This window comes from Somniosus microcephalus, chromosome 15 (genome assembly GCF_052327205.1).
Source record: "Somniosus microcephalus isolate GS21.2 chromosome 15, FLI_Smic_1.0, whole genome shotgun sequence".
Classification (NCBI taxonomy): Eukaryota; Metazoa; Chordata; class Chondrichthyes; order Squaliformes; family Somniosidae; genus Somniosus; species Somniosus microcephalus.
The window spans coordinates 62,745,538-62,769,783 of NC_141001.1; the positions used below are offsets into that span (position 1 = coordinate 62,745,538).

General features: G+C 48.4%; 1 protein-coding gene across 1 annotated transcript in view; it reads right to left on the reverse strand.

Annotated features, from left to right (window-relative positions):
- insc (INSC spindle orientation adaptor protein) overlaps nucleotides 1–24,246 on the reverse strand; it is an 811,538-nt gene that overhangs the window by 313,330 nt on the left and 473,962 nt on the right. The window contains exon 7 of the mRNA XM_086007893.1: nucleotides 21,885–22,010. Within this exon, the coding sequence (XP_085864019.1) occupies nucleotides 21,885–22,010 (126 nt within the window). The remainder of the gene's footprint in view (nucleotides 1–21,884; nucleotides 22,011–24,246) is intronic.

A 24,246-nucleotide genomic window follows, 5' to 3' on the forward strand; every position in this document is an offset into this window, starting at 1 on the left:
TAACACATTTGTTGCCCAGATTATCTTAGATAGATTCATAAATAAATTAAACTAATGTAGGAATATCTAGTTCCTATCAAAAGACTGAGGTCCACTCAGGCGATCAAATAAACGAGGTTTAATGAAAGCTAACAGAGTTTAATGGATAATTACAGGAGAACATCGAATATAGGTCTAGTCAGTTTGGAGGCTCCACAAGGTCTGCTTGGGCGGTCCCGTGGCTGACGTCATGACGTCATCATGTTTCTCCCGCTGGTGGGGGATCAAGTGATGAACGGCGTGACGTCATCGCGTTTACCCGCGCTATTAAAGTGATCGCACTCTGTACATGTAGACAGTGAAAACAAAGATACAGACTCAGGCTGTAGTTAACATATTATTAAAGGGAATTATATACAATTGATCGGAGTCCCTTAGTGGCTCTGCCACATGTGCCCCCCCAGAATTGTCTTTAACAGCAAAAGTAAAACGGCGAGGAGGCCTGACAAGCCTGTCAGATCGACTTCTGTAACCTTGGAGTGGAAGCTGATGGACGGCGGGCGAGCTGGCGGGCGGTTGCGTTTGATCTGGCATGGCGACTGTGGGCGGTTGGCCACGTTTCGGCGGTTGTGCGATCTCGACTGGGCGGTCAAGGTCCAAGTGAGCCGGCTTTAACCGGTCAACCGAAATGTGCTCCGGTTTACCTCCGATATCGACCGAAAAGGTTTGGTCTGCCAGCTCTATCACGCGGAAAGGACCAGTGTAAGGGGGTTTGAGCGGATCCTGATGAGCGTCGTGGCGGATAAACACATAGTCGGCGTTCTTCAGCTCAACTGGGACGTGGGAGCTCTGTAAGCCGTGATGCGACATAGGCACTGGAGCGAAACTTCTGGCTGCCTCCTGGTGGCTGATGAGCTGCTGGGATGCGGACCATGGCTCTGTTGGAGTCGGAAGGAAATCCCCTGGTACGCGTAGCGGCTGGCCATATACGAGCTCCGCCAAGGACGATTGAAGATCTTCTTTAGGTTCCGTACAAAGACCCAAAAGGACCCATGGAAGCCTGTCCACCCAGCCCGCGCCTTGAAGGCTGGCTCGCAGTGCGGCTTTGAACAACCTGTGGAATCTTTCGCACAGGCCGTTCGCCTGTGGATGGTAGGCAGTGGTGCGATGTAGCTTGATGCCGAGCCCCTGAGCCACAGTGTTCCAGAGCTCAGAAGAAAACTGCGGCCCCCGATCAGACGAGATGTCCGCTGGTACCCTGAAACGGGCGAACCAAGCGGAGATGAATGCCCTGGCGATGTCTGCGGAAGTGGTGGATGCCAAAGGAACCGCCTCAGGCCATCTAGTGGTGCGGTCCACCATTGTAAGAAGATGAGTAAACCCGTGCGAAGGCAGAAGTGGCCCCACCAGGTCCACATGCACATGATGAAACCTACGTTCTGGAACAGCGAAAGTGGCCCATGGAGCCTTGACGTGACGCTGCACCTTGGCCTTTTGGCAGACCACACAGGTGTTGGCCCAGTCGCGGACATCCATGTGCATGCCCCACCACATGAATTTGGACGACATCAACCGTTGCGAGGCCTTCATGCCAGGGTGCGACAAACCGTGTATGGCGTCAAAAAAATTTCGGCGCCAGGCGTCCGGCACGATAGGGCGAGGATCTCCTACAGAGACGTCGCCGAGTAGCATAGTGCCCGCGGCATGGAATTTGATGTCGGCCGCTTGGAGGTTAGAGGGGTTGGTTCTGTAAGATTGTACTTCCAGATCCGAGGCTTGATCCGCAGCCATGAGGGCATATTCGATGCCGAGCTGGACTGCATGAATGGTCGCGCGGGAGAAGCAATCCGCCACCAGGTTGTCTTTACCGGACACATGCTGAATGTCAGTGGTGAATTCTGAGATAAACACCAACTGACGTCGTTGCCGAGCTGACCACGGTTTGGCGGTCTTGGCCATAGCGAACGTTAGTGGCTTATGGCCCACAAAAGCCGTGAACGGACGGCCCTCTAGCAAGAACCGGAAATGGCGGATGGCCAGAAAAAGGGCCAGCAACTCCCGGTCAAATGTGCTGTACTTCCGTTCGTTTTGCTGTAGTTGACGGCTGAAAAACGCCAGCGGTTGCCACGTCCCATTCACCCACTGTTCCTGCACTGCGCCGATGGCGTAGTCTGACGGGTCGGTGGTAAGAGCGATGGTGGAACCTGGCAGCGGGTGTGCCAGCATGGTAGCGTTGGCTAAGGCGCCTTTTGTGTCGACGAACGCCTGGTCCATGTCGACCGCCCAGCTAAGCGGATCCTTGCCGGACTAGCCCTTGAGGGCCTCGTACAGGGGCTGCATGAGCAGAGCTGCATTAGGGACGAACCGGTGATAAAAATTTACCATCCTGAGGAACTCCTGCAGGGCCCTGATGGTCTGCGGGTGCGGGAAAGAAGTAACTGCCCCCACCTTCGTTTGCAGGGGAATTGCGCCGTCCGATGTGATGTGATGCCCTAAGAAATCAATCTGCTGCAGGCCGAACTGGCACTTGGCCAGGTTGATGATCAAGCCGTGTTGACTGAGGCATCTAAAGAGGGTGCGTAAATGGCAGATGTGCTCCTCTTTATTAGGGCTAGCGATGAGGATGTCGTCGAGGTAGACGAATAGAAACTTGAGGTCCCGAAGCACGGAGTCCATCAAGCGCTGGAAAGCCTGTGCAGCGTTCTTCAATCCAAACGGCATCTGCAGAAATTCAAACAGGCCAAATGGGGTGATGACTGCAGTTTTCGGGACGTCTTGCGGGTGCACGGGGACCTGGCAGTAGCCACGGACAAGGTCGACTTTTGAAAAAATGGTATTTCTCGCCAAATGGGCAGAGAAATCCTGAATATGAGGGATCGGGTACCGATCAGGAGTAATGGTGTCGTTCAGGCGTCGGTAGTCGCCGCAAGGCCGCCGCCAGGTTTCGGAACAATGTGGAGAGGCGAAGACCAGGGAATATTCGACCGGCGAATAATCCCTAGCCGCTCCATCGTGTCGCACACCGCTTTCGCAGCTGCGAGCTTGCCAGGTTCGAGGCGCCGGGCCCGTGCGTAGACCGGGGAGCCAGTAGTGGTGATGTGATCTTCGACACCATGTTTCGTGGCCGTGGAAGAGAAAGTGGGTCTGGTGAGGTCTAGGAAATCTCCGAGGAGGCGAGTGAAGTCATCCGGAGGTGGGAACGCACAGGAGACAGTGCGCGACACGGCATTACCGCAGTAGCATGGGATGGAGTGAAAAGTGCTTGCATTGATCAACCGGCGGTACCTTACATCCACCAGGAGGCCGTTGGCGCACAAAAAATCCGCCCCGAGGATGGCTTGAGAGACTTCGGCCGTGATGAAATTCCAGTAAAACCGCTGGCCGCCGAAGCACACCTGGACCCGCCGTCTTCCGAAGGTCCGAATGGCCCAGCCATTAGCCGCCTCGAGGGAGAGGCAGTGCCCCCCGGCTTGTATATCAAGATTTGACGCGGGTAGGATGCTACACTGCGCCCCGGTGTCGCAGATGAAACGTCGACCAGATAGGGAGTCGGTGATGAAGAGGAGCTTTCCCGAATTACCGATTGCCATCGCAGCCGCGAGGCACTCGTTATAACCGGTCCTCTTTCGACAGGGTGGCTGCTGTTTTTTTTTTTTTTTTTTGAGCGAAAAGCTGCAGGGAGGGCGGCAGCATCTTGCTTTCGCACCAAAACGGGCGTGGTAGGAGCAGAACCGCACAGGTTGAGGGGCTGGAGCAGCGTCTGTGGGGGATGGGCACCTCGTGGCAACGCAGTACTGCTGTGTCACCACGAAAATCTTGTCCGCTTCGGCAGCCAGCTCTGCGCAGTGCGTGACTTCCAACCTGGCTAGGGCAGCCTGAATTTGCTCCGGTAGCTGGCTGAGGAATAGCTCCCTGAAGAGGAAGCATTCCGGTTCGGAGCCCAGGAGCGTGAGCATTTAGCTCATGAGCTCAGAAGGCTTGGAGTCCCCGAGGCCGGGCATAGCGAGCAGCCGGCGGGCGCGCTCCAACTTCATGAGCCCGAAGACCTGTAACAACCGTGCCTTTATCGTTTCATACTTGCGATCTTCTGGTGGATTACCAAGCAGGCTGACGATCCGCGAGGCTGTGGCGCTGTCGAGGGCGGAGACCACGTAATAATAACGGGTCTGATCCGCAACGATGTTCCTGATTGCGAACTGGGCTTCAGCCTGGATGAACCACACGGCTGGCTGTTGCTCCCGGAACTGTGGTAGCTTCAAAGCAACGGCGTTCGATTCCATGTTCAGTAACTTCTGCGAAAACCGTTCGCAAAAGTCGGGGTCACCAATGTAGGAATGTCTAGTTCCTATCAAAAGACTGAGGTCTACTCAGGCGATCACATAAACGAGGTTTAATGAAAGCTAACAGAGTTTAACGGATAATTACAGGAGAACATTGAATATAGGTCTAGTCAGTTCGGAGGCTCCACGAGGACTGCTTGGGCGGTCCCGTGGCTGACGTCATGACGTCATCATGTTTCTCCCGCTGGTGGGGGATCAAGTGATGAACGGCGTGACGTCATCGCGTTTACCCGCGCTATTAAAGTGATCGCGCTCTGTACATGTAAACAGTGAAAACAAAGATACAGACTCAGGCTGTAGCTAACATATTATTAAAGGGAATTATATACAATTGATTGGAGTCCCTTAGTGGCTCTGCCACACTAACAAACAGAAGAATTTTATACCAATGTGTTCATTATAAATTTTGCTGAGAGCAATATGGCAAAATTTTTTGTTTAATATGACAACTTCTTTATTACAGAAGCACATATTCTTTCCTCAGTCTATTTGTTTTTATTGAAAACTTCACGTATCTATCGATAATATATTACGGCCTAGAAATTCGGTGGGGTTAGCGCCCAATTAGAGGCGTTACAGGGCCTTGCGCCGGAATTATAGCCGCGATCGAAATTGCGTTGGGCCCTACCATCGGTGTTAGCCGGTAGCGCTGCGCCGGCACCGATGACGTAATTGGTGTGCGCAGCGTCCCGGTTGCCGTGGTAACGCGGCCGGACGCCCAAATTCAGTTGCGGCCGCCTCGCCCGTGGCAGCCGCAACCAACGATTGTTCAACGGGATGTTGCAGCACGTAGCGCCGGCGCATTAAGGTGGAGCGGCGGCCGGCTGCTTTCCCGGCGGCCGCCTGCCCGCACCTCTCTCCCCGGACTCCTCCACCACCCCCCCGCGGCACTGATGTGTGTGGCCCGCGAGCCCGGCACTTCTCCGAGGTGCCGGGCTCATTTGTCGGGCGAATCGACCGGTCAGCGGTCGGCTGCAGGCAGCTCCTCCTTAACAGAAGGAGGAGGCCTGCAGTACCCCAGCCTGCCGCACCGCATCGGGTGCCGCAGCGGGGGATTAGCGCCGCAAACCTGCATTCAGCGCCCATAGCGAGGCGCTAAAACCCTCCATTAGCGCCCGCAGCCATCTGGGCGCGGGGCAGCTGAATTTTTGGTGGACGCAGCGGCAATTATCGCGGGCGCAAAATTTCGGGCGCAAAAGCCCTGGCGGAGGCAAACCTAATTTCTAGGCCTACATTTCTTATTTAGGTCTGATTCTCCATTGAAAATGACAATGTAAAAATTTTCAATGGAAATTTCAATGTTAAAATGTTCACTTATCTCTGTTCCCCCCCTGTAATGCCAATAGTTGGCACTCAAATAGGACTTCCAACATTAGTCTTAAAACTACCTGTCATGTTTCGCTGTAGCAACAACAACTACAACTTGTATTTATATAGCACCTATGTAGTAAAATGTCAAGGCGCTTCACAGGAGTGACATAAAACTAAATTTGTCACCGAGCCACATAAGGAGAAATTAGGGCAGATGACCAAAAGCTTGGTCAAAGAGGTAGGTTTTAAGGAACATCTTAAAGGAGGAAAGAGAGGTAGAGAGGCGGAGAGTTTTAGGGAGGGAATTCCAGGGCTTAGTGCCTAGGCAGCTGAAGGCACGGCCACCAATAGTTGAGCCATTAAAATCAGGGATTCTCAAGAGGCCAGAATTAGAGGAGTGCAGATACCTCGGGGGTTTGTGGGGCTGAAGGAGATTACAGAGATAGAGAGGGGCGAGGCCATGGAGGGATTTGAAAACAAGGATGAGAATTTTAAAATTAAGGCGTTGCTTAACCAGGAGCCAATGTAGGTCAGCGAGCACAGGGGTGATGGGTGAACGGGACTTGGTGCGAGTTAGGACATAAGAAGCCGAGTTTTGGATGACCTCGAGTTTACATAGGGTAGAATGTGGGAGGCCAGCCAGGAGTGCGTTGGAATAGTCAAGTCTAGAGGTAACAAAGGCATAGATGAGGGTTTCAGCAGCAGATGAGCTGAGGCAGTGGTAGAGATGGGCGATGTTACGGAGGTGGAAATAGACAGTCTTAGTCATGGTGCAGATATGAGGTCGGAAGCTCATTTCAGGGTCAAATACAGCACCAAGGTTGTGAACAGTGTGGTTCAGCCTCAGACAGATGTTAGGTAGAGGGACGAAATCGATGGCTGGGGAACAGAGTTTGTGGCGGGGACTGAAGACAATGGCTACGGTCTTCCCAACATTTAATTGGAGGAAATTTCTGCACTACTGGATGTCAGACAAGCAGAGTGGCAATTTAGAGACACTATTTGGTACTGTATTATCTTTTCCCCACAAATCAATGACAACGCACTCTAAAAAAAATTGCCCGCCCTTTTTTTCCTCAGTAACTGAATGTCCAAAATAAGGTTTAAACAAAATTTAAAAGGTCAATAAAAAAATCTATATTTCACAATAACATGAGTATATTTATCCAATGAATTATTTTATAATGTCTTTTAATACTTCCATTCTGAAAGTCTGGGCATGGGCTGGATATTATTCCCCAGAGCTAGGACTCTGTTAGCTGAATGTAGATTATGTGATCTGAACATGTATTGAATGCAATCAATATCTCAATACCAATACAATTGAATCAACTGAGCTGATGATTTTTTTCTTGGCTCCTAGTTGGTTCTATCAGTTTTCAAAATTATTTGAAGAAAAGCTTGATGGCAAATTGCAAAATCTTTATTCAGATAAGGTTTATTTCAGTGTTTTCTTCATAAAAACACAGGGGGGATTTTTTCGGGCAGTTAGCAGGCACGTTCGGTGACGGGTTGGGTGGGGAAAAAAAATTTCGACAGCGGGTCAGGACCCTGCTGTCAACTCGCCGCCACGTGCCTTTCCCAGGTGTTGGGTCTGTCAGGGCTGAACAGACCCAACACACAGCAGCGGGGGAGGCAATTCAGGTCATTATGACCTTGTTAACAGCCCATTAAGAAGTATTTTGAGCTCACCTTTACATTTTACAAGGTCGCTCACGGGGTCCACGCTGCTCGAGGATCACGTCAGATAAGCAGGTCGGGAGTTGTATCACCATGGAATCATCTCATTACTTGACAGCTGCAAATGTGCTGTAAAAGCTCCCATCTCACATCTGTTCACTTTCCAAGCTCAGAAGCTGTTGCTTACTGCATTTGGAAGACAGATTGAGGTTTATGCAGGTTGCAAGTGTTTGGAGTAAAATCTTTATCCAGTCCCACCTCATTGGAACAACCTCTCTCGCCATTGACAGATCGCTTCGGTCATCTCATTTCACCTGCCATCTATTACATCAGCATCGGTGCCCTTGAAACTATCTCACCTTGATCCTCAGAATCCCATCACGATCAGCTCTAGGCACACCAGCTGCACTAGGCACACCAGCAGCACTAACAACCACCTTCTCCGCAATCAACTGATGCTGCTCAGGACACAGGCATCAGCAACCGACCACATTGCTGCCCGGGACACCAGGGATGGCCTCACCATGGCCAGATTTACTTCACTTGATGATGTATACCCTGGCTACTGCATGGTGCACCAGGCTGGCACCACCCCACACCAACACCATAAAGCATCCCTACAATGCCCAAGCCATTCCTTTCACACTCATAACTATTGTGGGGGGTACCATTATGTCTCACCATTCACTGCAACTCACTAAGCCACTTCCAAATGTTCACACAAATCTGTCCAAGAATGCAAAGTGTTGAAAATAAAGATTTCAATGTTTGACAGCACATTAACAGAAACTTGCAGGAACATTGGCTAAAACACACAAGTGGCTACCCTTGTGTGTTGTTAGTTGGTATGATTGGACTAGGATGAGGGTGAGTGTGAGGGGTGGCTAGTGAGATGGGAAAGTGATAATGTAGATAGAGGGGGATGAGTGGAAGTGTAAGGTAAGTTGGTGTGAATAAGGATGTGCAGGAGTAGGGTAGGGAAGGCAGAGTGATGGGGATGTGATGAGTGGCACAGCAGGATGAAGTTGAGTGTGGCTTTGCAGTAATGTTTCGTGATCTACTGAGATCATTGAAAGGTTTGCACCACTGCAGCCTGGTCCTCCTGATGATATCTCTGCTTGTGTCCTCCAGTGCAATATACAACCAGGCTGCATTGATCTCCTGGGGAGGTCTCTTCCACCCATCAGAAGAGAAGAGGACCTACCTGTGTGCTGTGACTCCCTCCATATGGAGGGAGCCATGGGAGAGCCTGAGTGCAGCCCTGCACCTCTGTGCAGTGATTGTCAGTGTTTGCAGCACCTCAATGCTGTGGAACACTGACAGCACAAATGTCAAAATCAATTTGTGCATGGTTCCTTTAAGGAAACCGGCTGATGATGCGTCATCAAATGATGTCATCAGACCCGCTTCTTTCAGTTGGCCGGTAAACGCACTGAGTGGGGGAAAATCATTTTGGACAGTGGGCTGGAGCCAGCAGTGAGGCCAGGACCCGCCACCGATGTCGCCCACCACGGACCCACCGACGTTGGTAAAATCCAGCCCCTAGTTGCTGTGTATGTATGTGTTTGGGTGTGTGTGTGAGAGAGAGATAAAAATGACAGACTCCACTGATTATATATCTATTTGTTTTGTGTTCTATAAACTTCAGAAATTTTCTCATCCTAATTTGAGTTAATTTAATAAAAATGAATTAAATTTTGAAGTAAACAGAAAGCTTTCAATCACCAGCATTTTATTGATGGCTATAAAATATAAACATCCAAATTACTGACAAAGAAAGAGATATAAAGAGGGAGAGTGACAGATAGAGAAAGAAACAGATAGAGGTAGATAAGAGTGTCATGCTTCATCGTGATTATATTTTTAAAAAGAATAAGTAAATTGAATTTTGAAAGCAAACAAGGTCTGTGTGAGGGAAATGGATAGATTGGAAAGGTAGGAGGGGCATGGAGGAAAGAAGCAGGTTCAGGGTAAGGTGGACTCTGGCTTCTTGCCGTCCACCCTTGGATAAAATGAGTGGTAGTGACGAGGGAATGTTTAGAGGGCCAAGGGTGAGATGGAGAAGAAGTGGTCACCCCACAACCAGATAGGTGGTCACCCCACAGCCAGGTAGAGTTCAGAATAGCAAGTGGGTGGCCACCCGGAAGGGTAGGAAGAGACACGCAGTGCAGGAATCCTCCGGGAGTGTGGCACTCTCAACTGATATTCAGCATTGAATGAGGAATTACAGTAAGGGTGATGACACCTCAAAGGAGTGCAGTCCCAAGCCTGGCACCGTGAGGCAAAGGACTGCTTAGGGAGCAGAGCAAAAGTGTAGAAATGCAATGGTAAGTGGGGATTTGATAGGCAGGGGGACAGTCAGGCAGCTCTGCTACCGTCTACATGAGACCCATATGGTATGTTGCCTCCCTGGTGCCAGTGTAAGGAACATCACAGAGAGGGTGCAGAACATTCTGCGGGGAAAGGGCAAGAGCCAGAAATCATGGTCCATGTCAGAACCAATGACATAGGGAGGAAGAGAGTTGAGGTCCTGCAGTCAGAGTTTAAGGAGCAAGGGAGCAAGTTAAAAAGCAGGACCTCAAAGGTAGTAATTCTCTGGATTACTCCTAGTGTCATGCGCTAGTGAGAGTAGAATTAGGAGAGGATATGGCAGGTTAATTCATGGCTAGAGACATGATACAGGAGGGAAAGCTTCAGATTCCTGGGACATTGGGACCAGTTTTGTGGCAGGAGGGACCTGTTCAGGATGGATGGGGTGGCCACTTCTTCTCTGAGCTGGGACCAATATCCTAGCAGGCAGGTTAAAGAGTGCTGTGGGGGTTGGGCAGCAAGATGTAGTATTAAAAAGTAGAAACAAGGTGTACAGAGGACTGGGAGAGACAGTTAGAGTTAGAAATAATACAGAATTAGGTGGAATCATAGAAAATACAAAGAGGTCTAAGTCAGGTTTGGAGTGCATGTGTGTAAATGACGTGTGGTTAATAAGGTTGGTGAGCTGCAGGCGCAAATAGCCACATGGGAATATGGCTGGCTTAACAATGGGAGTATTGGATGCTTAATATTCCTTGGTACAAGGTATTCAGGAGAGGTAGGGAAGGAAAAAAAAGGAGGGCTAACAGTTTTGGTGAAAGAAAATATTAGTGCGCTAGAAAGAGAGGGGTCAAAGACAGAATCTATTTGGTTGGAGTTAAGAAACAATAAAGGAGCTATTATGCTACTTGGTGCATTTTATAGATCACCAAATAGTGGGAAGGAGATAGAGAAGTAGATTTGCAAAGAAGTTACTGATGTGATGAAATATATTCCATTCATCACTGCCTGTTTTCTGTGTCTTCTAACTGCCTGCTTTCTGTGTCTTTTCCCTTCCCCCAGTCCTCATGTATTATGCATTGGAATGTGCTGGAACTGGTTGTGTGCAGGGCTCCGCCCATACCTGGCTCCTTTGTAATCTAACTTCAGTCCGGCATCAGCCTCCTGAAGGTAGACATCTCTCTATTTTACGTGTTATGTTCTGAGTTAATAAAAGCCTTACTTTTGTTCTGCTAACTTCGAGTCTCGGAATAATTGAGGCACATCAATTTTATTAACTCAATTTTCAACACTATGGATCAACTCCTGAAACCCGAACGTTTGGATTTGGATCAACATGCTCCGGACGCATCAGCACGCTTCGGACACTGGTTTGACTGTATGGAATTCTTCCTGGACAATTCCGCAGCCGTCAAAGACGCTACGGACACTGCGAAGATGAGACTCGGAATGCTACGGAATTGGGTAAGCCACCGGGTTTACCCCCTCATCCAAGACGCCGATACGTACCTGGCCGCCTGCAACACCTTAAAGGCGCATTACCAGCAGCCTACGAATGAGGTGTATGCTAGGCATCTACTCGCTACTCGCGCACAGCGACCTGGGGAATCGGTGGAGGAGTTCCTAAGCATCCTGAAAAAGCTTGGCAAGGACTGTAAGTGCCGAGATGTAAAAGCCGCAGTGTACACCGACGAGCTTGTTCGCGATGCCTTTATCACAGGCCTCAGCTCCACTCACATCCGGCAAAGACTGCTGGAAAAAACGGGGTTGGACCTGAAACAGGCTGCGGACACCGCGCGGTCCCTGGAGATGGCCCAGAGAAACTCGGACGCCTACTCTTCAGCCCGCGCCGCCCACGCCGCCACGTGTGCGCCGAGGGCGCCGCCATCTTGGAAGGCATCTTCCCCGCCCGGCAGCCCGACACCGGCGGGGCCCAGCTCTCCCCCCAGAAGCCCTACGACAGCCGCGACGCGTCAAGGACCCAACTGCTACTTCTGCGGGCAGCCAAAGCACACCAGAAACCTGTGCCCGGCGAAAGGCACCACCTGCTTTAAGTGCGGTAAGAAGGGGCACTTCGGGAAGGTGTGCAGAGGGAACCCCGCCGGAAAACCAACCGCCCGAAAACCCGCCACCGCCGCGTGTGCGCCGTGGGAGCGGCCATCTTGGACGCCATCTTGCCCGACCTCGTGGGGTCCGCCATCTTATGAGCAGACAGCGTGGACGCCATCTTGTCTCGATCAGGGCCCTACAGTGGCATCGGTCACAGTGGACCAGACCAGGCCGCATCCGCTATCCAAATCAATGGTGGACATCGAGGTAAACGGGTGCCGGGTTAAATGCTTAATTGACAGTGGAAGCACGGAGAGTTTTATCCACCCTGAACTGGCACAACAACTCTCCCTAAAGGTGGTCCCTGCTCAGGGTACCATCTCTATGGCCGATAAAACCCAGACATCGACCATTCTGGGTTACTGCACGGTACAATTGTGCGTTAACGGAACTGTGTATGATAATTTTAAAGTATTAATCATGAAGAATCTATGTGCGAGCGTGATCTTGGGTTTGGATTTCCAGTGCAACCACCAAAGCATCACGCTCAAGTACGGTGGGTCCCAGCCGCCCCTCACAGTGTGCGGTCTGGCTACCCTGAAGGTAAAGCCGCCTTCGCTATTCGCGAACCTTACCCCTAACTGCCGACCAATAGCGACCAAAAGCAGGAGGTACAGCTGGGAGGACAGGCGGTTTATCGCGACCGAGGTAGACAGGCTCCTGAAAGAGCGCATTATTGAACACAGCAACAGCCCGTGGCGCGCCCAAGTGGTAGTGGTAAGGGGTAGCGAGAAGAAACGGATGGTGATCGACTATAGTCAAACGATCAACAGGTACACCCTACTAGACGCCTACCCGCTACCCCGCATATCAGAAATGGTGAACCAAATCGCCCAATACCGGGTGTTCTCCACCATCGACCTCAAGTCAGCGTACCACCAGCTCCCTATCAGACCAGAGGACCGCCCGTACACCGCCTTCGAGGCGAACGGACGCCTCTACCAATTCCTCAGAGTCCCCTTTGGGGTGACGAACGGGGTCTCGGTCTTTCAGAGGGAGATGGATCGCATGGTCGATGACCACCACTTGCAGGCAACCTTCCCCTACCTCGACAACGTCACCATCTGCGGTCACAACCAGCAGGATCACGACTCGAACCTCGAGAGGTTCCTGAAAACCGCACAAAAACTCAACCTCACCTATAACGAGGACAAGTGCGTTTTCAACACCACGCGCCTCTGCATACTGGGCAGCGTGGTGGAGAATGGGGAAATCGGACCAGACCCCGACCGATTGCGCCCCCTACGGGAGCTGCCCCTGCCCAACACTCCCAAAGCCCTGAAAAGGTGCCTGGGGTTATTTTCTTACTATTCCCAATGGGTCCCCAACTACTCCGACAAAGCCCGCCCCCTCTTGAAAGCATCCTCTTTTCCGCTCTCTGCTGAGGCCCACGCCGCCTTCAAAAGCATTAAGCAGGATATTGAGCGGGCCACGCTACAGGCAGTGGACGAGAACACTCCATTTCAAGTGGAAAGTGATGCGTCCGACTTCGCCTTGGCGGCCACCCTCAACCAGGCGGGGCGGCCCGTAGCTTTCTTCTCGAGGACCCTCCAAGGCCCCGAGATCAGACACTCCTCCGTGGAAAAGGAGGCCCAAGCCATCGTGGAGGCAGTGCGCCACTGGCGCCACTACCTAGCCGGCAAACGCTTCACCCTACTTACCGACCAGCGATCGGTAGCGTTTATGTTCAACAATAAACAGAGGGGGAAGATTAAAAATGATAAGATTCTTAGGTGGCGGATCGAGCTCTCCACTTTCGAGTACGACATCATTTACCGGCCAGGGGCCCTTAACGAATCCCCTGACGCCCTCTCACGAGGGATGTGTGCCAGCGCCACCGAGGATCGGCTACAGACCCTCCACAACGACCTCTGCCACCCAGGGGTCACGCGGCTGTTCCACTTCATAAAGTCCCGTAACTTACCCTACTCGATTGAGGAAGTTCGGTCTCTGACCAGGAACTGCCGCACTTGCGCTGAGTGCAAGCCTCGGTTCTACCGCCCAGATAGAGCCCACTTAATCAAAGCTACACGGCCCTTCGAGCGGCTCAGCTTAGATTTCAAGGGCCCCCTCCCGTCCGTCGACCGCAATGTTTACTTCCTGAACATTGTGGACGAATACTCCCGTTTCCCATTCGCCTTCCCCTGCCCAGACATGACCAGCGCCACGGTCATTAAATGCCTCAACAGCCTGTTCTGCCGGTTCGGTATGCCGAGCTATATCCACACGGATAGGGGGGCGTCCTTCATGAGTGAAGAGCTACGCCAGTACATGCTGTCCAAGGGGATCGCCACGAGCCGTACCACCAGCTACAACCCCCGGGGTAACGGCCAGGTGGAGCGAGAGAACGGGACAGTGTGGAAAGCAGTCACTCTAGCTCTAAGGACCAAGGGCCTCCCTATCTCCCGCTGGCAGGAAGTCCTCTCGGATGTGCTCCATTCGATACGGTCGCTATTGTGTACGGCCACTAATACCACGCCTCATGAACGAATGTTTGTCTTTCCCCGGAAATCCACCTCGGGCGTATCCATGCCGTCATGGCTCTCCACCCCAGGTCCGGTACTCGTGCGAAGGCATGTGAGGGGCCACAAGACGGACCCTCTCGTGGAGCCAGTACACCTACTCCACGCCAACCCCCAATACGCATATGTCCGGCACGCCGACGGAAGGGAGGACACCGTGTCCATAAAAGACGTCGCCCCAGCCGGCATCAACAACAACCACGGCAATAGCAGCGACGACGATCACAGCAACCCTTACCCACCCACTATTCTTTCATCACCCCCGGAAGAACATCGACCAACGGCACCCCCACCAACTACCCCTTCAACAACCCCGGCGGCACCCCCGGCAGAGACCCAGGAGGCTACCGGGGACACCCAGCCGACACCCGCGGCACCACAACAGCCACGTCGGTCGCAGAGGACTATCAAACCCCCGAACAGACTAAATCTATAGAAGGGGTGAATGTGATGAAATATATTCCATTCATCACTGCCTGTTTTCTGTGTCTTCTAACTGCCTGCTTTCTGTGTCTTTTCCCTTCCCCCAGTCCTCATGTATTATGCATTGGAATGTGCTGGAACTGGTTGTGTGCAGGGCTCCGCCCATACCTGGCTCCTTTGTAATCTAACTTCAGTCCGGCATCAGCCTCCTGAAGGTAGACATCTCTCTATTTTACGTGTTATGTTCTGAGTTAATAAAAGCCTTACTTTTGTTCTGCTAACTTCGAGTCTCGGAATAATTGAGGCACATCAACTGAGAGGCGCAAAAACTATAGAGTACTGATAATGGGAGGCTTTGGCCCATATTTTGCGACCCCCATGGCTGCATACGAGGTGTGTACGTGCCCATAGGGTCCGCGCAAGTGCCGGGTTTAGGCATGCAAAGCGCATGTGCTGAAACCCGGAACTTGCGATCTGTCAAGAATTTTCTTGACAGATCCTCTGCATCCCTGGGAAAAGTGCCTCTGTGGGTGGAGAGTTGTGCTATTTGCTCAACTTCCACCCGCTAAAAGGCCATAGAACTCTCACGCCTGGTAAAAGTATGCGTAAGGCCTGCACTTACCAGCATAAGAGTTTTTAAAAAATAGAAAAATAAGATTTTTATCACTCACTTATAAATTAAAAACCCTGTCCAATAAGGTAAGTTTATATTAAGCCCCATTAAAACATATATAGATTTTTTTCAAAAAATTAAGCATTTGTTTAACATATTTAATTAAATGTCATTTAAATTAATTTTATATATGTAATGGTTTTTATTTATCTCAGTGTGTTGGTGCATTTTTGTAGTCATCCCCATTCATACTTATGCACGGAACTGTCAAAATTATGAAGCGGGCTTCCCTTCTTCCATTGGTTGAACTGGCCCATGTGATCCCAGGGGCGCTTGAGAACCAGCTGTGCCCCTGGTATACGTGGCCCTCTGAACATATCCAAGAGGAGAGGCCCAGGATCGGAAGCCCCCGTATCTCTGGGACCAGCAGGTAGGTTCGTATATTTTTTGCTGATCGGAGGCATCCTTCCGCAGGAAGTCTCCGATCGGAAATTCATGTCCTTTAACTACCCCAATATTGAATGAGGCAGTGATTGTGTTAAGGGCAGCAAGGGGGAGGAATTTTTGAAGTATGTTCAGGACAATTTTCTTGATCAGTATGTTTCCTGCCCAACGAGGAAGGAGGCATTGCTGGATCTAGTCCTGGGGAATGAAATGGGTCAAGTGGTGAATGTCACAAAATAGTGATCATAATATTGGCACAGGCACAATGGGTTGAATGGCCTCCTTCTGTGTCATAAATTTCTATGATTCTATGATTTCTAATATTGTAAGGTTTAGATTAGTTATGGAGAAAGACAAGGAGCAATCTAGACTAAAAATACTTAACTGGAGGAGGGCTAATTTCAGTGAATTCCAGAGCGATCTGGCCCAGTTAAATTGGAGTCAAAAACTGGCAGGCAGAAATGTAATGGAGCAATGGGCAGTCTTTAAAGAGGAAATAGTTCGGGTACAGTCTAGGTACGTTCTCACAGGGGAAAAAGGGAAGGCAACCAAAGCCAGAGCTCCCTGGATGACAAAGGAGTTAGAGAGTAGGATGAAGCAGAAAAAGGGGACATATAACAGATGTCAGCTTGATAATACAATGGAGAATCAGGCTGAATATAAAAAGTACAGAGATGAAGTGAACAAGGAAATAAGAGGGGCAGAGACAGTACGAGAATAGATTGGTAGGTAACATAAAAGGGAATCCAAAGGTCTTTTATAGGCATACTAACAGTAAAAGGGTTGTCAAAGGAGCGGTGGTGCCAATTAGAGACCAAAATGAAGATCTATTGGTGGCGGCAGAAGGCATGGCTGAGGTACTAAATGAGTAATTTTCATCGGTGTTTACCAAGGAAGAGGCCTTCGCCAAAGCTACGGTAAATGAGGAGGTTGCCAGGGTACTGGATGAGATAAAAATAAAGAAAGAGGAGGTATTAGAAAGGCTGGCAGTACTTAAAGTGGATAAGTCACCCAGTCAAGATGGGATACATCCTAGGTTGCTGAGGGAAGTAGGGGTAGAAATTACAGAGGTGCTAGCCACAATCTTCCAATCCTCCTTAGATACAGGGGTGGTGCCAGAGGACTGGAGGGTTGCAAATGTTACACCCTTGTTAAAAAAGGGAGAAGGATAAACCTGATTATTACAGGCCAGTCAGTTTAATGTCAGTGGTGGGGAAGCTTTCAGAAACAATAACCCAGGAGAAAATTAATAGCCACTTGGATAAGTATGGACTAATAAAGGAGAGCCAGCACAGATTTGTTAAGGGCAAATCGTGTTTGGTTAACTTGATTGAGTTTTTTGATGAGGTTGCAGAGAGGGTGGATGAGGGCAGTGCAGTTGATATTGTGTATATGGACTTTCAAAAGGCGTTTCATAAAATACCACATATTTTGTTAGCAAAATTGATGCCCATTGGCTAAAAGGGCCAGTAGCAGCACGGTTGCAAAATTGGCTAAAGGACAGAAAACAGAGTTGTGGTGAATGGCTGTTTTCGGACTAGAGGGAGGTATATAGTGGAGTTCCCCAAGGTTCAGTACTAGGACCACTGCTGTTTGTGATATACATTAATGACTTGGACTTGGGGATACAGGGCACAATTTAGAAATTTGCAGATGATTCGAAACTTGGAGGTGAGGTAAACAGTGAGGAAGATAGTAATAGACTACAAGAGGACATAGACAGGCTGGTGGAATGGGCACACACATGGCAGATGAAATTCAATGCAGAAAAGTGTAAGGCGATACATTTTGGCAGGAAGAATGAGGAGAACCAATACATGCCAAATGGTACAATTTTAAAGTGGGGTTCAAGAAGAGAGCGACCTGGGGGTATTTGTGCACAAATCTTTGAGGTGGCAGGACAGATAACAAAGCAGTTAATAAAGCATATGGGATCCTAAACTTTATAAATAGAGGATTAGGCTGTGAATTTGCCGGCGCTCAGAGGCGGGTCAGAGGTTAAAGTCCTATTGATTGATGACGGGTCATGAACCTGCCGTCAACCCACTTCCAAACAGCCTTCCCAAGTGCCGGGTCCCCGATTTGCGAATGGACCTGACACCTAGCAACAGGAAACAGATTAAAAGGCAATTACCTGCCTATTAACCGGTACTTGTCAGCAGTTTTCAGCCTGTTTTTCGATTTTCTCGCTTCTGGTTGAGTTTCACGACATCCGGACACCACGCCAGGTAAGCGTGGCATGTTGTGAGTCTGGTGTAATGTTTGTGAAAAAAAACAAAGCTGGGTGGGCGTGTGTGCTGTGAGGAGGATGCCGAGAAACTCCAGTATGATTTGGACAGGTTGGGTGATTGGGCAGATATATGGCAGATGCAGTATAATGTGGATAAATGCGAGGTTATCCACTTCGGTGGCAAAAACAGGAAGGCAGATTATTATCTGAACGGCAATAGATTGGGAGAAGGGGAAGTGCAATGAAACCTGGGTGTCCTTGTGCACCAGTCGCTGAAGATAAGCATGCAGGTGCAGCAGGCGGTTAAGAAGGCAAATGGTATGTTGCCCTTCATAGCGAGAGGATTCGAGTACAGGAGCAAGGATGTCTTGCTGCAGTTGTACAGGGCCTTGGTGAGACCACACCTTGAGTATTGTGTGCAGTTTTGGTCATCTTATCTGAGGAAGGATATTCTTGCCATGGAGAGAGTGCAGTGAAGATTCACCAGACTGATACCTGGGATGGCAGGAATGACGTATGAGGAGAGATTGGGTCGATTAGGCTTATATTTGCTAGAGTTTAGAAGAATGAGAGGGGATCTCATTGAAACTTATACAATTCTAACAGGACTAGACAGACTAGATGCAGGAAGCATGTTCCCGATGGCGGGGGAGTTCAGAACCTGGGGTCACAGTCTAAGGATAAGGGGTAAGCCATTTAGGACTGAGATGAGGAGGAATTTCTTCACCCAGAGAGTGGTGAACCTGTGGAATTCTCTACCACACAAGACAGTTGATGCAAATTCATTAAATATATTCAAGGAGGAATTAGATATATTTCTTAAGGCTAAAGGGATCAAGGGATATGGGGAGAAAGCAGGGACAGGTTACTGAATTTGGATGATCAGCCATGATGTAATTAAATGGCGGAACAGGCTCGAGGGGCCGAATGGCCTACTCCTGTTTCTGTCTTCTATGTTTCTATGTTTCTATGACAGCTGCAGAAGTAGTGTGAAGGATGCAGTGTTGCACATGGTAAGTTTCAGACCAAAGAAAATGTTGGTTACTGCAATTTTAAAACATATACAGATTTCTTTAGCTTACAAGCTTTTAAATCCAACTATATGACAAGTGCCACCTCATTGGAAGAACCTCTCTCACCAGTGACAGGTCGCTTCTGTCATCTCACCTGCAGCTGCCATCTATTCCAGCATATGGAGGGAGTCATTGGAGATCCTGGGTGCAAGAGTTCATCTTTGTGCAGTGATTGTTAATGTTTTCAGCACCTCAATGCTGTCAAACACTGAGAAATCAACTGTCAAAATAAAATTGTGCGTGGTCCCTTTAAGGAAACTGGCAAATGACGCATCATCAAATGAGGTCATCAGACGCGCTTCCTGTTAATTGGCCGCCCAAAAGGTCAATCAAGGGAAAATCACATCTGTGGAGCGGAGGCAGCTGGGGGCGGGACCGGAACCCGGAAACCAGCTGACCCGCACCCATCGCGACACCAAATGCAAGATCGCGGCCTTAGAGTACAAAAGCCAGGAAGTTATGCTAAACCTACATAAAATACTAGTTCAGTCCCAGCTGGAATAGTGTGTCCAATTCTGGGCACTACACTTTAGGAAGGATGTGAAGGCTTTGGAGAGTGTACAGAAGAGATTTACTTGAATGTTTCCAGCAATGAGGGATTACAGTTATGTGGAAAGACTGAAGAAACTAGAGTTGTTCTCTTTAGAGCAGAGAAGGTTAAGAGGAGATTTGATAGTGTTCTGCCTTATAATTGCAGGTGTTATGTTTTGTTGCCGCCAGTAGGTGGCAGTAGATGTTAATGGCCTGTAGGGTCACTCAACAGGAACAGGAAGTAGTATAGTGATAAGCAAACAAAGAGGTCACATCAGCATGAAGTGTGCTGCAAGTTAATCTGTTGTAATCTTACATTGTTACGCCTTCGAAAGCATTGCCTGTGAGTTGAATGGTTTCATTACATATTCATGTTTAGATATTAGTTATATCTCATGTATGTAACAAGGTACATTTCTTTCTTTTTTCTTTCTCAGTTTTACTCCAACCCAATACAACTGATTTGTATTGTTTCATTGACCTCATGCAAGAGTGGCATCATTAAACACCAGAGCTTGGACGCTACATCCTGACTCCCATGTCGTTATTGAAAGGAGTTTGGCTGGCTGTCTAACTGCGTACAGACACATACACGTAGGGAGGACGGTACAGATAGAGTAAATAAAGAGAAACTGTTTCCAATGGTTGAAGGGTCGATAACAGGAGGGCACAGATTTAAGGTGATTGGCAAAACAACCAGAGGCGACATGAGGAAAATCTTTTTTACACAACGAGTGGTTAGGATTTGGAATGTGCTGCCTGATAGGGTATGGATTCATATAGTAGCCTTCAAAGAGGCATTGGATAAATACTTGAAGGAGAAAAAAATTGCTGGGATGTGGGGAAAGAGCAGGGGAGTGGGAGTAACTGGATTGCTCTTCAAAAGAGCTGGCATAGACTCGATGGGCTGAATAGCCTCCTTCTGTGCTGTACTATTTTATGATTCTATGAATGTTGTGGTAGGGGTGACAATAGGAGTGAGTAGGGTTTGAGTTGGAAGTGAAGGGGTAGTGAACCAATTGGGAGATAGGGGATGGGGAAAGCGTGAGTGATCGAGGAGGAGATGGGAAGGGAGTAACTGATGATCTCAGGCCACATTTTTCCTGTAATCCCCAACCAAAAATGCAGGACGCAGCCCTTGACAGCTCAATGCCACACCACCCACCTCACAGAGAGAATTAGACAGAAACAGAGAATGAAACAGAGATCAAAACAGCAAAACAAAGCAGAGACAGATAAGAAAAAGACAATGGGCCAGAAATTGCTGAACGGGGCTTGCAGCCCCGTTTTTGCACTTACCCCGCGCTACTGCCGATCAGCTCCAGGGACGCCTGCACTTGGTGAAACAAAAAGAAGAATCCTGGGCAGCGTATGACGTCACGCCGCCCAGGAGTGCAGCCAGCGCGAAGCAAGGAGCGTGCAGTGCAAGTGAGACACGCCCCTTGAGGTCTCTGTTTCACTGGACACGCCCCCAATGTTTCTGTCAAGCTGCTAAGAATTTTTGCATGCAAAGCAGCAGTTTAAATAGGTTTTTGGAAGTTTTTTGAAGATTTTGGTAACTTTTATAAACTTTTTAAAATGTTTACATTATTTTGAGTAATCTGAAGTAGTTTTAAACAGAATGAAAGCAATTTAAAGACTTTTAAAAGCCCTAAAAGAATTTTTTTAATTCCATTTATTTCTTTAGCAATGTCGTCGTCATACGTGTCTTCACACTGTTCCCTTTGGGGAACTGTATGAAGTGGTGGAAGGATTTATGGCCATGATTAACGCTCATTCCGTGACCGTAACCATCTTTGAACCAGCCATTAGGGCGGTTAGTCCTATGGCGGGAGGGTTTTACGGGCTCCCACAAAAGGAAACAGCAGCTACAGAGTGATTTGTAATATTTCCTCAAGTTTCCAACAGGTGTTTATAACAAAACAAAAATCAGTCCTGGCCTGAACTGAAATCAATAATTCATAGATGGATCAGTCACTGGTACAGATATTTTACAAAGGGCTCTCTTACCTTTATTGTTTGGTAATATTTATCATTGCACGATTGGTGGACAATAAGAACGCAGCATCCAATTACATGTCACAATCAACGACTCCAAATACAGTGAATGCTCTTCAAATCAGGACACCACTTTGTATGCCAATTCTTTTATCAGTATTTCCAACAACTTCCAGATGTGTACTGAACCGAATTTGGTTAATTACAATTCTTGTATTTAATACATTCTTTTGGAATGGCGAGAACAAAATTGCTCACCAGTATCAATTTTAAGACCAAAGAGTGTTCATTATTCCTGCTATTTGCCACTGAATGCCATACCTTTTCAAGTTCATTGATTCCTTCCTCCACACCACATATTGATGACAGTGCTCTGAGGGCATACACATGCAGGTAACTAGGAGCATCTTGTCTGCACAGTTTGAACAGTACTGCCACTCCTCCTTCCTGCAACAGAGAAAAGAATACAGAACTTTAGAAAACATATTCAAAGATTATCCCTTACAAACTTCAGTTTAGTCAATGCAGACTGCAATCAATAATGATTTTTCATTATTGTTAAACATAGGGTGAAGCATTAGAAGAAACGATAAATAAACTAATCTTTTTCTGAGGGTTCTGAACCAAATGTATTAATGTCAATGCTTGTGTGCTTCGAACCACCACTAAATCTATTTCCCAGAAATGAAGCATTTTTTTCTATATTGTATCATGGTATTGGTTACTTTCTGTCACAGTACATATGGGGTTAAAACCAGTTCAGTCACATAAATTGACCCAACTTATTATGATATAATTACTGGAATAATATTCTGGAACTACCTGTCTAACACTATCATGGCAAAGACCACAGTGGTTCAAGAAGATGACTCACCACTACCTTCTCAGGGCAACTAGGAATGGGCAATAAATGCTCCCTTGTCAGAATATAGATGTTGCATCCAGCCACATATCTGAGAGGGGAACCAAAAGATTCAATTCAAATGTAAGTAGGCTGTGGGTAGATTTGTATATATGTTTGATTGATAATCCTTTTTGAATTTGCTTGTACCAATCATTTTTTGAAAGGTATTTCTCAGCTTGTCTTATTCAAATTGAGTCATCTATCTGAAACCACCAGAGAGAGATATACAGGCCAGAAAGAAACTCTGTAGACAGTCAGCAACAAACCATCCCATCAAAGTTAATATTCAGGGATCTTGGCCTAAAAATCTGGTTGCTTTGCACCTCCCGTTAGCGCCCTAAGAGGGTGCAAAGCAATTAGCGCCCAGGCGCGGCACCACCAACGCCTCCTGCGAAATTCAGCGGGAGGTTAGCGGCAGCGGTAACCGTTAGCGCCCCGTGGCGCTGCGCTGCTAGCGATGACGTCATTGCCGTGCTCAGTGCCCCGCTCACGCCCCGGCCGTGATCTTCGGTAGCGCCCCCTGACTTACCACCGGACGCTATGTCCGACGGGGTCAGGGGGGCCTACCTGCGGCCAGGGCGGCGTTAATTAAAGTTGAGGTGCCGGGCGGCCATTTTTGTTGCTGGCCACCTGCCAGCACCTGCCCCCGTTGCCGTCTCCGGCCTCCTGAGCAGCCCTCCCTCGGAGTACCGGCTGGGCTCTTTTGCCGGCACTCTGATCCCTGGTGGCCCAGCTGGGCCCTGGGTCGTGTTGCACAAGGCCCCTCCCCTTTAAGAAGGGGAGGAAAGCCTGCAGTACCGTGGCGCGACATGCCACAGCGCCGCCCCAAGAGGGAGGCGAGGCGCTTCGAGTAGTGCCCCGCCTCCCTCTTGGGGTGCTACCAATGAATTTCGGCCGCAGGGGCGCTAATTTCTTCAGGCGCTAAGAGTGGCGCCCCGGCGACGTTAGCGTCCCAAAGGGGGCATGACTCAATTTTCCCCTTCTTGTGTTTTGGATGAGCTGAAGTTTACATGTTGAAGATTTCAAAAATCTACTCTAATATACTAACCTAATTAATAGAAATGTTTTGCTACTCCATTTTAATGAAAATAATTACAACCTGAGTTTTGGATTAAATACATTTTAAAAGGAGTAGGGAATTCAGAGACAGAAAAAAATTACATTTGTAGGTAATATATCTCAACAGCAAGGTCAACCATGCAGTAAGTGCTCAAACAAATCCCAATAGGGATGAGAATTGATATCTTTTTTAAAGCAGATAGCAGTTAATAAATACATTGCCACTGCAGGTGAAAATTGTTAAAAGTCCTCTGCTGCTTGAAGCTCTTGCACTCCATAATTTTTATTTTTAAAATTTATTTCAGGAGTTTTCATTTAAACATAAGAATCAGTTTTAAGGATACTCAATTTTGAAATTATAATGTATGTAATTACAATGTGTATTACTATTTTAAACTTTTCAAAATGAAAGCTTTTTGTGATTTTTGAAAAGCATTTCTTTATTTTGACAATTATTTCTGCAAGATAAATATATAAATCATCAACGTTCTGGAAAGGTACAGCATGCAAATTTGAGGGTGTTCAGTAGATACGGTTATTTAAAGGCACTGGAAATGAGGAGATGGCTGATTATTGAGACATAGATTTCCACTCCTTAAGAATTGGATTGAGATTGTACAAAATTATTTCACTTTGAACTCTTACAGCCACCTCAGAGTAGAAATGTTCATTCTGCGCTGGCTTCAAGCCAACGTGAATTGGAAAGATAATGCTGCACCC